General features: G+C 41.9%; 1 protein-coding gene across 1 annotated transcript; it reads right to left on the bottom strand.

Annotated features, from left to right (window-relative positions):
- Nucleotides 1-7,987: 7,987 nt before the first annotated feature.
- LOC127001874 (dehydrogenase/reductase SDR family member 11-like) lies at nt 7,988-16,870 on the bottom strand. The gene is made up of 7 exons (XM_050867058.1): nt 16,726-16,870; nt 14,354-14,511; nt 13,266-13,434; nt 10,008-10,137; nt 9,506-9,635; nt 8,739-8,900; nt 7,988-8,038 (listed from the first exon to the last, which is right to left on the bottom strand). Exons 1-7 carry the CDS (start codon nt 16,733-16,735, stop codon nt 7,997-7,999), a joined length of 801 nt encoding a protein of 266 aa, XP_050723015.1. The 5' UTR covers nt 16,736-16,870; the 3' UTR covers nt 7,988-7,996.
- Nucleotides 16,871-17,497: the final 627 nt, after the last annotated feature.

The raw sequence follows: 17,497 nt of genomic DNA, 5'->3' as shown, positions 1-17,497 counted from the left end.
TATATCCATATGCCCCTTGGTGGAATGAGAACAACTGCTGTGGGTATGGTACTCAGTCTCTGAATATAATCATCTCTATATTAAATTAATACGCTTGAACCTTCTTTCCTTTGTGTCAAGTCTGGTATCCTTGATAACAGCCTCGACCCCGTTATCTCGAACAAGTCGACAGCCTCGGTAGTTTAATGATCCTGGTGCTAGTTTTATCCTTCTTCTATACTGTTGTTGTTTTTTAAGCACATGAAAACCCAATTGATCTCGTTTTTGACCTTTGCAAATAGTTAATGTGAAAGGTGGAAAGCGTCAAGGCGGCTTTACACCTGGCAATTCCTAGTCGGCAATACGGGCTCGGAGCCTCGGCCGCATTTTTGGTCTGGGTCTGGGAGCCCTTCTCGTGGCAAGTTTTCTGCAGCTGAGCGCGTCCGTCTTGTATTGCCGTCTGGCGGCTGAGTACAACATGGCGCCAATAAAACAAGAAATGACAGATACAGACAACAAGACTTGGAGCCGGGAGGCCGAGGTGGCATTACTAGAAGAAGTGAGGCAGCATAGATACTTGTGGGACCCACAAGATAAGCTGTATGAGAAGCTGAGTCTAAGCAAAACAACTTTTGAGAGAGTGGCAGCAACATTACGATAAATGTTTATCTCTTTGCGAGATATCGAAGGAGGTAAGGAACGATTATTTTCGTGTATTATATAATCACACTATGCAATGCCTGGGGGTTGCGATGGCATGTTCCTCCCTTCTCCTTTGTTGTTAAATGCAACAATGAACAATCAATCAATCAATACTACTTATGATAAAACTCGTTTACTTAAAGTATTTCTACAATATTAGGCTAATAGACCAAACTCATTGTGGTTTTAAGATATGGTAGTAGCTTTTTGGGGTGTCTGGGATGAATTCATGCCCTTGCATTTACTAGCAGTTTTCGTCTTGATGCTCCCGGCTTCTCCCACGTGTGAACTTACCTGCTCCCGAGAACACCCAGCTGGTCTAGCCGCTAGATCGTCGCGGCTGTATTGACGACCAGAACTTGCCAGGTGTAATTTGTAAAGCCGCCTTCAGTGTAGTGAGCCGCGCGGCCATGGAGGGGTGCACTTGTCCAGCCTTGTGTGACTAGTAAATAAGCCGAATAGTGACCAATACAAAAGCCATTAATGCTTCATAACCGAAAAATTATGAAGGGGGGAGGCTGAGAAGATAAAGAAAGTGTAAAAGACCCAAAGTGACAAAGGACTAAAAGAGAAGAGGAAAGAATGAAGTTGTTTGCTGGATTCTTCTGTGACAAAAGAAGCTGCCACTCGGAACCCAAGGCACACAGATGAATGCTTCTTATTTTACATGGGAGCTTGGTCAGTAGTCATTGTGCATGTGAGCGTAGCAGTAAAGAATCAATTTAACTGTAAGACCTTTGATAGTAGTATAATCGGTTCACCCGTGTCAGAAGTGTGCATTATTGCGCAACGGCAACCTGCAGCCACACGGCGTGTCCGATTTCGTGGATACTGTCAAAGTCTATATATAAGTCATACGAAGCTTTGTGGGAGGGGACACGGTAGAGGCGTGGCTTATGCGTGACATTGCTTGGAGCCAAACTAGAGAATGTAGAAACAGATTTAGAGAAAACTAAGAAAGGCGGACTAATTTAAATCAATTACTTCAACTTCCCCCCCCCCCCCTCCCTCACACCCCACACCGCCGTTTGTAGGCATTGGAATTACAGTCACGCATAGCACAAAAGGCATATTCTTTCATCAGTGGCTTGCTTGAATGTGCGGTGAAAGAAGGCAAGCATGCGCATTTAAAGTGCACACACGGCCACAACTTAAGTCACCCTTGAACTGGCGGGTATTTGGATTCAAGTGACGTCATCCCGCTGCTAGGGATGTGCACCGGTATCCGGTATCAAGGATTGAATACTATACTAATAGTATATAATCCTTGTCTGGTATACCGGAACACCGGTATATTTAGTTTCGGTATTACCGGTATCAACAGCACTTAGGTATACCGGTAACGGTATTTTTATCACATCGGTATACCGCTGTACCGGTATTTTTTCATCGATATTTTATTCGGTATTTTTTGTACAGAATCAAATGGACCAACTCCATGAATATAACAACTATTCAAATACGTAAATCCAAGACACTGACTTGTGACTTCACTACTGGCTATTGGCCGTCGAAACGTGGGCCACGTAGCACCTCATAATTATCCAGAATTCCCGCGCGCGCTTAATGTTGAAACGCCATCAGTGAGCATGACATGATTGACCCATTAATTATAAATCTAAACATAATCATAGTCGAATCCGCGAATGGCCAACCCACGAATAGTGAGAGACGTGTGTATTTTCTTTTTTTTCATCTTTGTCTTCATTCTTCATCTTTTCAGCTGTCTTAAAGCAGGGAATGTAGAGGGTATTAACAAATCAGTAATGAGGTAGTACATGGTAAAGGCAGTGAAAGGGGTTGTGGTGGTATTGAAGGTAGTGAAGGTATATGCATAGCTGGGCACGATAACAGAAAACCTTATTCCCGATAACCGATAACTGATAATGGAAAACCTTATCGGCGATAACCGATATTCGTTAACTGGAAACACAAATATAGGCGATAACCGATAACCGATACCCGATATTAATCCACAATTCCGATAGCGATAAGTCCGATAGGCGAAAATGATACTATATTATTTCCAATAAAAAAACATAGATGAATTCAAATTTTCATTATATACTTGTATTTTAGAAAACTTACAAAACCTGAAAACCACAAGTTGACACGTACCTATGGACGGTAATACTAGAAACGCCTGAACCGTGTTGTGTTATTTGGCGTCCCCACCGTCAAATGTTGGCGCTTTTGTTTACAAACACTGGTCTCTCGTGAACTGTGCATGCTCAGACCAGCAAGCGTAGACCTGTACAGTCTCACAAAGCTTTTTAACCGTAATTAAGAGTTGCTGGAAGGCTGAATCAGACATACAGTACCACTCCCACCATCCCCGCTGTTTCTAGAACGACACTCTGTGCGAGTTGTATTTATATGTACAGAGTGCCGTTTTAGAAACAGCGAGGATGGTGGTACTGTATGTCTTAATGTGTTAAAAAGCTTTGTGAGACTCTATAGGGCTACACTTACTGGTCTGAACATGCGTAGTTCACGAGAGGCCAGTATTTGTAAACAAAAGCGCCAACATTTGACGATGGGACACCAAATAACACAACACCGGGTGCCTTCAATACCATGGCATGCTCACAAACGAATATGGAATATCAAATTTGAGGCAGTGAATAATAATTTTGGGGGGCAAAGTTAAATGATTTTTCTTTTTGATATATTGATTTTTGAGTCTTACATAAAAAAAAATAACCTAGTGTTTTAATGGTGATGATCAAAGTATGAAATATCTTCACCGAAGATATTTCATACCCCGAAGTTTTTTCATAAAACACCGGGCGCCCGGGCCACGTGTAGGGAGGAGACAACGTTTTTTTTCTGAGTCGGAAAAAAGTAGCGAATATCGCCAGTTTGGTTACAAAAGTAACGAAGATACCGATATATATTTAAATAAGTAGCGGATGGCCGATAACCAGATTTTGTTATCAGCGATAAAGTATCGCGATAACTTATCGCGATAACGCCCAGCTATGGGTATATGTAAAGTGTATGGGTAGGTGGGTATAGTGCAGAGTTGCCAAATTATCGTACTCAAAACATCGCATTTATCAGTTCCAGGCAGTGGCGTTCCTGAGGGGGGGGGGCGAGGGGGGGCTGTTTGAAATCGCCCCCCGGGCCCCAAAGTGAGGGGGGCCCCAAAATGCGAAATTTAACCATTGCTGCTATGGCAGGAGGACAAGCTAAATTCAGTGGCCCCAAAATGGTCAAGGGCCCCATTTATATTTGGACCCGAAAGACAAATTTGGGTCTCACTAAAGGGCCCCAATTTTCAATTTTGTAAACAAAAATGTAACAAAAATGTTATGTCAAAGAAATAGGGCTCTTCAGGGGCCCCCTTCCAATCATGGAGACCATTATAGACCTAGGAGGGTGGGTAACGTTGATTGGGGTAAGGGCAGGGCCCGGGGGCCGATCTAAGGCAATTGATTACTGAGGTGTCAGTGTCATGTGTGGAAGAGGGAGAGAATTATGAATAAAGAATAATATATAGCTAAGTCTGCCTTAAATGTATGTAGACGGTATAGAAGAAAATGGGCCAGGAAGCTGTACCCGGGCCGAAATGGACACGACCACTCCAGTCGTCACAGCAACCAGTTAGAGTGAGGCGCTTCAATTATTCAGTGTGCACCTAGTTTTAAGAAATAAAATGTCTGAAATTTGCATTTACAAGTGCCTTTAAAATGATTCTACAATTGCTCATATTCTAAAAATTTTCCCGGGGTGGGGGGGTGGGGGCTAACAGCACCCCACTAAACCCCGCAGCTGCTTTGGCTCATTGTGCACGCCTCTCACCCCATAAGAGGGGCCCCAAATGGGAATGAGCCCCCCGGGCCCCAAAATGTCTAGGAACGCCCCTGGTTCCAGGGCCCAAAACTTTCTTACCCACACAGATAACGAAATACCAGTTAAAGTTCTCGTTAAAAGCATTACTTATTGGTGTTTGTTTGCGATAGCTGTGACTCAGAAACCGGAAAATATGATGTGCTGAGTGTCTGAATATCGTCACCTTCGTAAGCAAACCGCGTAAGACATAAGTCAACATTTCCTGCTTTACAGGAAATAGGAAAAGAACTGTCATTATCTCATTTGGCTTAATATTTAGGCAGAAATGAAAAGGCCAATTCTAGAACACTCAAACCCTGAATGACGAAGGCAGTTATACAACATTGTATCTTTTTAGTTTCCTGGTGCTACTTACACATGTATCCTTAGTTGTATAATCACTCTGTGTACTGTCTGGGAGTTGGGATGGCATGCTCCTCCCTTCTCCTTTGTTGTTTACTTGCAACAATAAACTATCAATCAATCAATGGGCGTCACGTGTTAAAAAACTGATGTAGACAAAAACCTGCAAATCGCTGGAAAATGACTTGGGCAATTATTTTATGAGGGTGACGATATGATAATTTGGTAACCCAGGTATAGTGTATGGGGGATGTAGAGGGTAATAGCCAATCTACGCACACCATTCCCATCAGTACCCACATCGGCAATAGGAGAGGTGTTAATTTTTTTCTAGTTTCCGCTAAGACAGGTAGCCTACGCATCCCAGGAAAAACAAGATAGAAGTTGCAAGGGAAAAGCGACCCACGGTACACCAAATACAAGGTCACTTTTCCCTCGCAGCTGGTTTCTTGTTCTTTCTGCGATGTGTTGCCTGTCTTTCCTACTACAAACTGCAACAAAATGGCTTTATCCCTTACGCCTTTTCTCCTTTGGACACCTCATAAGATACTCAAGAAAGTGACCCGAGTATTGAAACAAAGTGGTCAAAATTAAGAATGATGTATCAGTCTTTATCTTTGCTAGAGTTAATTTTTAAGTCTCCGTGTTTCAAGAGTAGGTTATCTCCTTGATGTGAGAACTATATAGTCCATTTCAGCGACTGAATAGAGAAGATGAAATGGTTATATACAAAACAGACTAAGAAAGGAGGGATTGAACAGAAACTGATTGATGGCAAGGAGTGACGACGGTTAGCGAGGAACAGTGACTTATATAAAAATGGGATTGAGCTAGTGAGATGAAGAGTAAGAAGAGTCTAATCTGTGACAGAAGTGATTCAAAAGACTAAACGTTTGATAGCAAGTAGTGGAAACAGTTAGCAAGGTACAGCAGCCAGATATAAAAACAGGATAAAGTTAGTGAGATGATAAGAAAAGTTTACACACCAAACAATCTAAGCGAGAAAGAAGCGGAGACAAAATATTTAACCGCAAGGAGAGGAGACAGTTAGGAAGAAACAGCTACCACACAATATATAATATATATATATATATATATATATATATATATATATATATATATATATATATATATATATATATATATATATATATATATATATATATATATATATATATAGATATACAGGATTAAGCTGGTGAGATGGAGAGAAAGAAGAGTCTGCACATCAAACAATATAAGAGAGAAGGGATTGAACAGACTATATATTTGGCAAGAAGTAAAGATGGTTGGGGACGATCAGCTACCACATATGAAAATTGAATTAAGCTAGTGAAAGTAATTAACCCGGTAGCAGCGACGGGCCAAATGTGTGGCTTTACCATGTAGCAGCGACGGGCCAAATGTGTGGCTTTACCATGTAGCAGCGACGGGCCAAATGTGTGGCTTTACCATGTAGCAGCGACGGGCCAAATGTGTGGCTTTACCATGTAGCAGCGACGGGCCAAATGTGTGGCTTTACCGTGTAGCACTGACGGGCCAAATTTGTGGCTTTACCATGTAGCAGCGACGGGCCAAATTTGTGCCATGATTTAAACCCCCAAAAATAGATGATACATAAACTGATCACAAATGCTTCGATATATATCATGAAATGGTTTGTGAGTGATTTTTCCTCATTTTTCTCGCTTAAAGGGACTATTAAGAAACATGATCCCCGCTGCTACTGGGTTAAAGGAAGCCATAATGAGCAGGTTACAGGTATAGGAGCAGCCCTGTAGCCATAAGGTAAGCACTGTATTTTGAGACCTTCTGGAGAGTAGTCGGCAAAAAAGAGCCGAACTCCCATGGGTCGGCTTAATAGAATTTGACCAAAATCTAGACATGGTGTTGCATTGGTTAAGTGGGTACCAGCGCCTAGTCTATCATTGCAACCCGCTTAACCGACACAACACCATGTCCATAGATTTCCCTCAATTTACATTCAATCAACTCACGGGTGTTCGATAACTTTTTTGGCTGACTGTACTGTAATAGGAATGGTGCATGTATATTGGCCACATACCTTTGTAGTTGTAGATGAGAGTAATAAAGGAAGAAGCCTCAATAATCTTTTTAAATCCCTCTAATGTATCAGTATTCCTATCCTTAGCTAACTTGTAATTATATGACCAATAAAACTGACATATCAAAAGTTTATTCCTTACATTCAAACCACAGTGCTACTTAAGGATTCTGTCTAATGGTAAATCTTAAGTTTATAATATTCTGTGACTTTAGGGTCAAGAATGTCTCCATGCTCTGATGTGTGCTTAAAGTGGAGACTAGAAGGGAGCTACTGAGATGTATAAGAGAATGCTCATTAGGTAAATCATAAGGACTTATAATTTTACTTTCCATACCATTTTTTCAAGAAATTGGGTGACCAATGAGTAGCTGTAGTATCATATAATTACAATTTTGACATTTAGGATTAGTAGTAACAGTAGTAGTAGAAGCATAAGTAGTAATGGTATCACCCAGTTCACCCCAGCAGAGGTAGGCTGGGGGGGTTTCTCTCTTCCTATGAACCATGTGCCTCCGTGGTGCCGTGGTTAGCATGCCTAGCGACAAATTTGCAGGGTCAGGTTTCATGCCGACAGGGTCAGTCAGCGCCCAGCTCACCCTTCTGAACTGGATGACAAATGGGAAACGAAGGAAACCTGGCGAAGGTAAACTGGTAACCCGCAACCTTATGTTTACTATGACCCTCATCACCCAGGCAGAGACAAGCTGCACAGATCTTTTTAAAACTTTTCATGGCCACAGTTCACCTGCAGAAGAGTAACTACAGGGACAAGTTGTCTTATTATTTTCCTTGGTTATGCTGGCTTCTCTGTGTGATAATTAGTGTGGTAACATACAGGAGGTTTAGGGAATAACAACATAAGTGAAAGAAATCTCCCTTTATTTGATTAAACAATTGCAAGTTGAGGACACTGGTCTTCCGTTCATCACACAAATGGTGTGTCCTTTCTTCATCAGTATTAATGCTGGACAGACAAAGATGAGTAACTGCATTAACAACCAGTAACAGCTGTGCAGCAATTCCAGGCAAAGAGAGGAACAGAAATGGCATTCACAGAGCCTGTGTTATGCGACGGATCAGCACATCATGGATCTGTGGAACAAAAATATTCCCACATTACAACACAGAGAGAGACAGGAAAGAAACATGCTCCCCCTGGCCTATCCCTCTATATTACTGATATTATTGTCTTGTAGTTGCCGTGTGAGAGACTGTACCAAAGAGATGTTCACCAAATCACTAACTCTGCCATTGTACGAACCATAAAGTCAGCCACTTCCTCTTTTTTTCTTAATATTATTTAAGACTGACATAATACACTGATTATGATGTAAATAACCCAAAAATAGTGATATAACAAACTTAACCAAATACCTTACTTAAATAGAAACTTAACCCTCCTTTGAATGATATAATCTAACCTTTCCCTTTTTTTTATTTTTTTTTATTCGGCCTATGCTGGTAGTCTTTTTCACTGGTGTGGGCCTTATTTTCTGCCCAAACCATTGTGGCGCAGGCGAGTGTTTATAGTGGCGCCATCTTGTTTTCGCTCATACTGCCCCCCGGAGCTCATCTTTGGAGGGGTTATCTAGAGTCCAGGTTTATGGGTGGTCTTCAGGGCAGCATGTGGTAGTCTTGGCCGCTTGGCGGTGACTGAAAAATCCCAGCTGTGTGGCGGCCAGGATTCGAACCCACGTCCCTCCTGGATCTCCCGGATGCTAACCACTCGGCCACCGCCTTCCCAAAGTAACCTGCATAATAACTCAAGATAAGTAATTAACGGTACACTAACCTGAACATGGGGAGGGGCACTGAGAATGTGGACAAGAGTGGCGGTGATGTCATCTGCACTCAAGCTCCCACGCTCCTTGTAGAACTTCTTGGCTGCATTTGCATCCTCTGCCAAGCGGGCATTTGCAATAAACTCAGTTTCCACCAAACCGGGACTGATGGCCTACAGGGAGGAGGAATGTCATTAGCAATCAACCATAATGTATTCTAGCTCCTAAAGATGTGTATTTTCATAGTGCTGATTAAAGTTGTTGTTGAGTTTTCCTGTGGGTAAGCAAGCAAACCTGTAGGTAAAAGAGGCAGTAATGTCATCTGTACTCATGGTTCCCCCACCATTACAGAACTCAGTCTCCACCTTAGTAATATAGAACAGTGTGTTCTTGAGGCATTAACATCTATGTACATCTGTTTTATACATTATAATTTTTTTAAATTAAGTTCTGGTGCATACTGTAAAAATACGATAATCCCATTAAATAAAAGTAGACATTTTTGAATGCAGGAAATTTCCTGATTATATGAACTTGTGTCAGCTCTTGTTTGCTATTATTGCTATCAGAGAATGTGAGTTATCCCACTTTCTTTGCAAAATTCTCAGTTGCCACAGGAATAGGATGCCGCTGCCAAGCCACCAGTCTGATTTTTTTGAAATATAAAATTCTTCTAAGCCTGAGGGAGGGGAAGGGGACAGAATTAAACTTCACTGTTGAGATGGCTGTCAATCCCATAACAATGCCATCAGACAAAACACAAGTCAGTCTTCCTTACGGATATCCTGATGTTGGAGTTAGCTTCCCTCAGCTCCTGCCGCAGTCCCTCAGTGAGTGCTGTGACGGAGTACTTGGTGGCGGAGTAGAAGTGAACAGCTTTATTGGGGGTGACACGGTGTCCAGAGAAGCTGGATGGATATAAGAAGAATAAAGATAGAGCTTTAGAAAATTGTCACTATTTTGTGTTCATCTGTTGTTTGGAGTTTTGATAAAAGGGAGGTTAATTGACAACTCTACACAGACAAAAATGTAAAAGAGGTATAATCATATTAGTAAGGAGTAAGAGGTTCCTATCAAATGCCAAATGCCTCTTCCCCTTTCCCAAGTAGTATATATCATTGCCCAATGCACAAAAAAGCCTCGCCTCTTCTCTAACTCAGGGTGCAAATGAATGCTGGGAAAGGATAAATCTCTTTGGTTGATGCTGGAAAAGGTTACACCTTATTGGTAGATGCAGGGCTTGTGTTGTATATGTTAGTGGATGGTGGGACTGAGCATACCTGCTGATGTGGATGATGTGCCCATCGTCAACGCTGCGTTCTCGCATGGAAGCAATACTCTCGCGCGTACATAAGCACAGAGCCACAACGTTGAGATCCATCATCTCACGCCACTCCTTGGGGCTTCCCTCTGTAAAGCCGCAGGAGAGCAAGGGCGTGAGAAACACTGGGGGATGAGTGGGCGTGAGGGCTGAAGGGTAGATCTAATAGTATAGTCTATAGAGGGAGGGCAAAACATGGTTGAATGGGTTGGTCGAAGAACATGAATAATAGTGAGAGTCATAGAGGGCTAGTGAGTAACCACTTCAGAGAGGGTATAGAGGGAGACAAAAGATAAAGTTAGGGCCATACACTACAGCCTCCTGTTTTGTCAGTGCTCATCTCCATCAGCTCAGCCCTGAGATAGAATTGAGTGAAAACTCATTATATACCCTGTGACACAGGGCATGTATGACAACTCTGTCACTACATTTTCCAGTCCCTAAGTTTTCCCTAATACCATATTTTAATTATTGACCATCAATGATATATCGACTGGGCGACACTGTCAGGTACAGAAGGCGAGTCACATAGAATGATCGAATTTCTAGAAGAAAATTATCTAAGCCAAATGGTTTCTGAGCCAACTCGACAAAATAATATACTCGACCTTGTTATAACAACCCAAGATAACCTAGTCAGTAGTGTCACGGTAGGAGAACACCTCGGTTCTTGCGATCATAAATTAGTGCGCGTCGACATTAAAGCTCAATCATCAGTGACTGAAAATAAAGTAAAGGTGCCCAATTTCAAAAGAGCTAACTTCGTAGAAATCCGACAAAAACTAACAGAAATACAACTATCAGATGACGGCAACGTAGAGGAAGCCTGGCTAAGCCTTAAAAATCACTTACTCACTCAGCAGAACACATTCGTCCCCTTGTGCGAGAAGCGAATTAACACTAATAAAGCCCACCGTGGTTTAATAGCGAAATTAAACAATCAGTCAATGAGAGAAAAATGTTTTACAGGTTAAAGAAAGAAAGAACAAAGCACGCCCGAAAACATTAGACTTTATAATGATGCCAGGCGACGAGTAAAAAGACTAGTAGGTCAGGCAAAGCGTGAATCTGAAGAAAATATTGCAGCCAACTGTAAAAATAATCGAAATCTTTCTTCAGTTACATAAACAACAGAAAAGCGATCAAAAGTGGTATTGGACCTTTAACAAACAGCGACGGTGCACTAGTGACTGACAGCCAACACATTGCAAACCTCTTAAACAATTACTTTTCCTCGGTGTTTAATACTAACAGTCTTCCTCTCGCTACCACCAACACCAGTACTATTGTAAATCTCGAGCATGCATTGCCTAATTTTGAAATAACAACCGATGAAGTCCTTAAAGCTCTCCATTCACTTAAAACAAATAAAAGTCCTGGACCTGACAAAGTATATCCAACTCTGCTGAAAGAAACAAAGAGAAATACTCTCCTCCTCACAACCGTATTCAATATGTCCTTTGCGACAAGGCATCGTCCCTTCAGATTGGAAAAAGGCTAACGTGACACCGATTTTCAAGAAAGGAGACAAAAAGTACCAGGTAATTACAGGCCCATTAGTCTAACTTCGGTTGTAGGTAAGCTACTTGAAGGCATAATTAGAGACAAAATTGTGAATTACCTTGAAAGCCACTCATTGATTGGGGACTCACAACATGGCTTCGAAACAAAAGATCCTGCCTATCAAACCTATTAACCTTTTATAACGACCTCTTCACTGTTTATGACGTAACCAAATCACTGGACGTAGTCTATCTTGATTTCAAGCGTTTGATAAAGTCCGCATCATAAATTACTTTACAAATTAAAGCAAGTAGGTATTGACGGTCAAGTAAACCAATGGATCGCGAATTGGTTGAGCAACAGACAACAAAGAGTAGTGATCGACGGATTTAACTCAGAGTGGGCGCCTGTCACTAGTGGCGTCCCTCAGGGCTCGGTCCTTGGCCCAGTGCTCTTCATTATTTACATCAACGACGTGGATGTTGGACTCAATAACCGCATTAGTAAATTTGCAGGCGACACAAAGATTGGCAACTCGGTTCTCACTGGCGAAGACAGGCAAAGCCTCAAGAGGATTTGCACAAAATTTCAACTTGGTCGGATAGATGGGAGATGCCCTTTAACGTGAACAAGTGCCAGGTCCTTCAAGTTGGAACGAGGAATAAGAAGTTCGAATACGAAATGCGCGGCGTTAAACTCAAAAGCGTTCAATGCGTCAAAGACTTGGTGGTCAAAATCGCGTCAAACCTCAAATTCTCACAGCAATGCATCGATGCAGCAAATAAAGCGAACAGAATGTTGGGCTTCATTAAAAGAAACTTTGTATTCAAGAATAAAGATGTAATACTCCCGCTCTACAACAGTTTAGTCAGACCCACTTGGAATGCGGTACAGTTTTGGTCTCCCCACCATGCAAAGGATATTGCTAAATTAGAAGGTGTTCAGCGCCGGCAACGAAAATGATCCCTTCCTTGCGCAACAAATCCTCTGAAGAAAGGCTTTCTACCCTTAACATGTTCTCTCTTGAGAAACGTCGCCTCCGAGGAAAACTGATCGAATGTTTTAAAATACTTAATGGTTTCACGAATGTAGACAGATCAACACTGTTTATGATCGATGACACTTTGCGCACGAGGAACAATGGCGTAAAACTCAGATGTAGACAAGTAAATTCAGACTGCACCAAATTTTTCTTCACCAACGTTGTAGTGCGAGAATGGAATAAGCTTCCACCGTCAGTGGTCCAGTGTAACACGATTGACTCCTTCAAAAATAAGCTCGACCGTCACTTCCTTCAACTTAATATCAACTAGAGTAGAAATGCAACGTTTGGAGTCTTCTGATTAATGTAAAATCACTTAGGTTTAAGGACAGACCACCAAGTCTGGACCATGGGGTCTGTGTGGTCTGATTTTCTATGTAAATCTATGTAAATCAAAAGGATGAACAAATGAGTGGGCTGAGCTCTTAACTCCCCAAGACTGTAGATTCATAGCTGGGCATTCTAACCATTACACCACATAGGTTATAAGTCTACATAAAAAGGCAAAAACAATACAAAAGTGTATGAATATTTGTCCAGAATTACAACAACTTTCCTGATAGATTTTAATGTGTATTCATCACTGATAACCTTGCCAGAAATTACTCATATCTAGTTGCTTGGCGGATGTTAAGATTAAAAAGTTAAGAATTTTGTTAAATGTTGCCTCACCCAGCAGGGACTTGTTGTGGGTGAATCCTGCATTGTTGATACACACGTCCACGCCTCCGAGGTCCTTCTTGATCTTGGCGAACATGGCCAGCACCTCCTCGTCCTTGGTGAGGTCACACTTGATGGGGATAAGTGTGCCTCGTTGACCCTTGAGTTCACTCGCCAAGGCCTGTGGAGAAAGGTGGAGTATGTTTCCATTGTCTAGAGTTGTTTGGTTTTACTGCTGCAAAGTTGTCTCATTGATTATATTGCCTTATTCTACAGTTTAAAAGATGTTTGACCTTGATGTTGCAGAGTATTTGAAGTATATCATGTACATTTTATTGTACCATAAATTTTATAACTGAAAGCTTAAGGTTGAACATGATGCAGCAAGTTATAGTGAATAGATAAAAAAATTGAGTAGTACAGTCTAATACAACACGAAGAAGCTGACTTTTTTCCATAATATATCTTTGAGTAGCGTAAGTCATCCTGAATGTCTGTTTTACAAGGTTGATTCACAAAGCACAAAATGTTATCTTGTGACTTGACACATCTGTAGAGATTACATAGAAACTGGAGATAGTATGAATGATAATGAGTTGGGTTGAACAAAGTCCCTTAAAAAACAATGTCACTGGGTTTGAGAGATTAACAATGAGCATGTTTTTATCTATGTTGAAGTAGCAGCAAGAGTGATCACCAAGCAGCTGGATAAAAAAGAATGACAAATTGAGACTTTCAGAACCAATGCATTGGTTCAATAAACAGATAAATGACCGAGTATTAGCTAGTTACTTCACATTACGAACATGTGATCAACACGACAGCTGGATGAGAAAGGATAAAAGGAAGGATGCATTCAAAAATAAGATAATGGTAAAGTTGACAGTAGGAGATATAAGATGGCCAATAAATAACTGATGACCTAGAGACAGACACCCAGCCAATCCACAAGCAAGTCATGACCCTCATCACCAAACAGCAAATGCTGGTGGATGCTGGGAAAGGTTGAATCTTGTTGATGGATGTTGAGCTGGTGTGGGTGGGGCTTATTTAGCATATTAATTTCAACCAATAATACCTGTTTGGATTGGTCAGCTCACCTGTAGTTTGTCAATGCTACGAGCTGCTCCCACCACCTTCATGCCCTCAGCCACCAGTCGCCTGGCCACACTGGCACCGATCCCCATGCTGGCACCAGTCACCAGGGCCACACGACCTGACCACCGCTCCATCCTGACAGGGATCTCAAATAGTAGAGCTGGGAGGAAAGAATGGTAATTTTATGGTTGTGTAGAAGGTACAATAAGTAAAATAACCAATAAAATTAATAAATGAGCAAATAAATAACTGAGTAAATATGAAAATAAGTGGATACAAATCTAGTGGGTCGAGTGGGTGAAGCATGGTGCACTGAGATAATTTGGACACGTGATGAGAATGGGGGAGAATTAATTTGTAAAGGGAGTGTATGAGGGAACGATTGAGGGAGGGGGTGTCACAAGGAAGACAACCTGTAAAGTAGATCAATACAGTGACAAATTATTGGAGAGAGAGTTGGAAGTAGCAGGACTGAGTGTGCTGAGAGCGTGTGCCAGAACAGGGAAAGATGGAGACACTTCTGCGCCTGGAGGGAAGTTCCCGCGAGGGAGCACAGGGTGTCAAGAGAAAAGATAGATAGATAAAAGGTAAGAATAAAGTGTTAGATTAAACAACAGCAAGACACAAGGCTGGAGGAGTGAACCAGTGGCATAGCTATAATGTATAGGTCTCAATCAGTAGGGGACACAGGTGAGTATATGGGGGCACTAGGCAAGGGGAACTCGAGAGGCCTTCTGATGCCACATAGAAGGCACAGTCTAAGATCAGATCAGTGGTGGGTGTTAGGGCATGGTAGTGTGGGGGCATTAGGGAGGGGCACCAGATGCTCATGGGGGGACAAGTCCTCCCATAGCAACACACAGTCCTAACTGGGGGTTTTAAGGGCAGGGACCAGGCCAAGTGTGTTTTTAAAATGCTAGCTCATGTGTTCTAAATCTGAAGTCTTAGTCTTTAAACTCTGGCTACTCACTCTTGCAAGTGCCAGACCAGACCACCCTGGGTATATGGACAAAACCACTAAGCAATACCAGGCATATAATTACTGCTGGGTGGACAGGTGTATATGAATGTACTCTCAGAGTAACTGACCCATCTATAGTCAAAGGTAAAGTTGGGAGCATATGCTAAAGCTGCAAATGGTGGCAGTGCTCATCTCCGACCCACCCTTTGAATCTATAGTGGAAGAGAACTCATTGAGCTGACACGGGGCCAGTGTAACATCCGGGTTACCTCAGCTAGGTGGCCAGGATTCGAACCTAGGCCCGCAGATTCGTAGTCAGGGAAGCTAACCACAATATCGTGCAGGTTCCCAACAGTACAGTTACAACTCCAAATTCCAACCAACTCATTGACATCAGGGTAGCTATTATTTAAGGAGCACACCCATCTCACTATGAAGTGTGAAGGATACCTTTGTACTATATGAAGTACTTTGAGCACGTACAGCACACTATCGTATGGCTTTCCAGAGTAAATCGCTCATTTGAGCGAATAATTTCTTAAATTATGTTGGGGGGTAAGAGAATATAAACTTTAAGGATTTCCTTCCATTTATCACATATATATTGGCAGCAGAGCACAGGTCAAGTCTGGTTAGGTTAGGTTTATTTAACTTCGGTTAGGTTATATTAGGTTATACTTTCGTGCTTATAATTAATACGTGATATGCTGTGCGCTACACCTGCTGGACCATCAATTGCCAGTGAAAACAACCATCAGTGCAGTAAGAAGTTTCATGTATTCATCACAAATATGTCTAATGATACTAAATCTAACCTAATCTAACCTGGCCTAGCTAAGTCTCCTGACTATACCTGATCTGCACTCTGTTGTCAAGATGGGAGAAACAATTATTTCACTCGATATATAATATTCCCCCTGCATTTTTTATGAAATTAATATTTCACATCGATTTTTCTTCATATCCAAATGCATCCCCACTGTAGGGGCATGAGTAAAAGTAAAACACATACATGCAGAATACTGTGTAATGAAAGCAATAATTAAATGTTTTGGTGGGCTATGATTACTTGAAAAAACTAGGTACAGTTAAATTATGCAACTAATTTATTTTCAAAAGTTGCAGTTAACAGGCACAAAGAGTGTAATTGCTCAGAATAAAAGAATTCTTTCAACAATCAAAAGTGTGGTGTAGTATGGTGCGAGTTATGGCCGGGTCTGGGTGTTGGGTCTTGAGGTTAAACTACTGCCTTTATTCAAAGGAAGAGTTGATTTCAATGCACCACTTAAAGAAATGACCACTGCACACAACGAGAGGCTCCCCCGAGGCAGGAAAGAGTCCTTCCTGCCTCGGAGTAGTCACTCTTGACGGGTTTGCCAGCCACAGTGACTGCCCTCGGCGTTCCATTCTTACTTTCTCTCATTTCAATCCATATCTCTTGTCCACAGCTGGTAGTCTGGAGAATGGTTTATCGAGGAACATGTTTAGACTGTTTTGGCACCCCGTCACTGCGAAAACTGACGACACTATGGCAAAAATAAAACTCGGCACAAATCAGCACGAAGGAGCTCGGGTGTTCTTGTGGTCTGTCTCCCATTGTGACTATTTTCTAAGGGCACAGAGAAGATTAACCAGGTTTTCATGGGTGCTTTACCGGTTTAAGATGCAGAAGTGGGGTAAAACTATGACTAGCATCACAAAACGGCCAATGAAAACCCCAGCAACGTCTACGAGAGGCTTTTCAAACAGGCAAAGTGAGATGAAGAAATAAGAATAACCTTAATGACTCAAACCTTAATTCCCGCTGCTTCACTGTACGGTCCCTGGAACTGGTTAGTAACTATTGGCTCACATCCACCAGTGGGAGCCTTGAGATTTATGTAACACTCACATCTCAAGGGTAGGCCTAACACTGGCTATACGGACAAAGGTGTGTGTGTCCCTCCAGAGGTGCTTCATATATGTCTCAGGGAATTACAGGTACGGGTAAGGTTATATATATAGTTATCCACCTGGTAATAATGGAGTCTGGAGAGGCAGTCAGCCGAAAACCGTCTTGATCCTTAGGCTCTCTATTAGCAAATGAGATAAGTCAGATAACGGTGACGCTGCTGTGTGGTGACGAGGGCGAGGGACCTAAGCTGTCTCTGCATGCAAGCGTACCTGTTTATAATTATGCGAGCGT

Source organism: Eriocheir sinensis, chromosome 22 (genome assembly GCF_024679095.1).
Source record: "Eriocheir sinensis breed Jianghai 21 chromosome 22, ASM2467909v1, whole genome shotgun sequence".
NCBI lineage: Eukaryota > Metazoa > Arthropoda > Malacostraca > Decapoda > Varunidae > Eriocheir > Eriocheir sinensis.
Note: the sequence above shows the minus strand (reverse complement) of the source record. Positions and strands in the feature narration are given on the sequence as shown.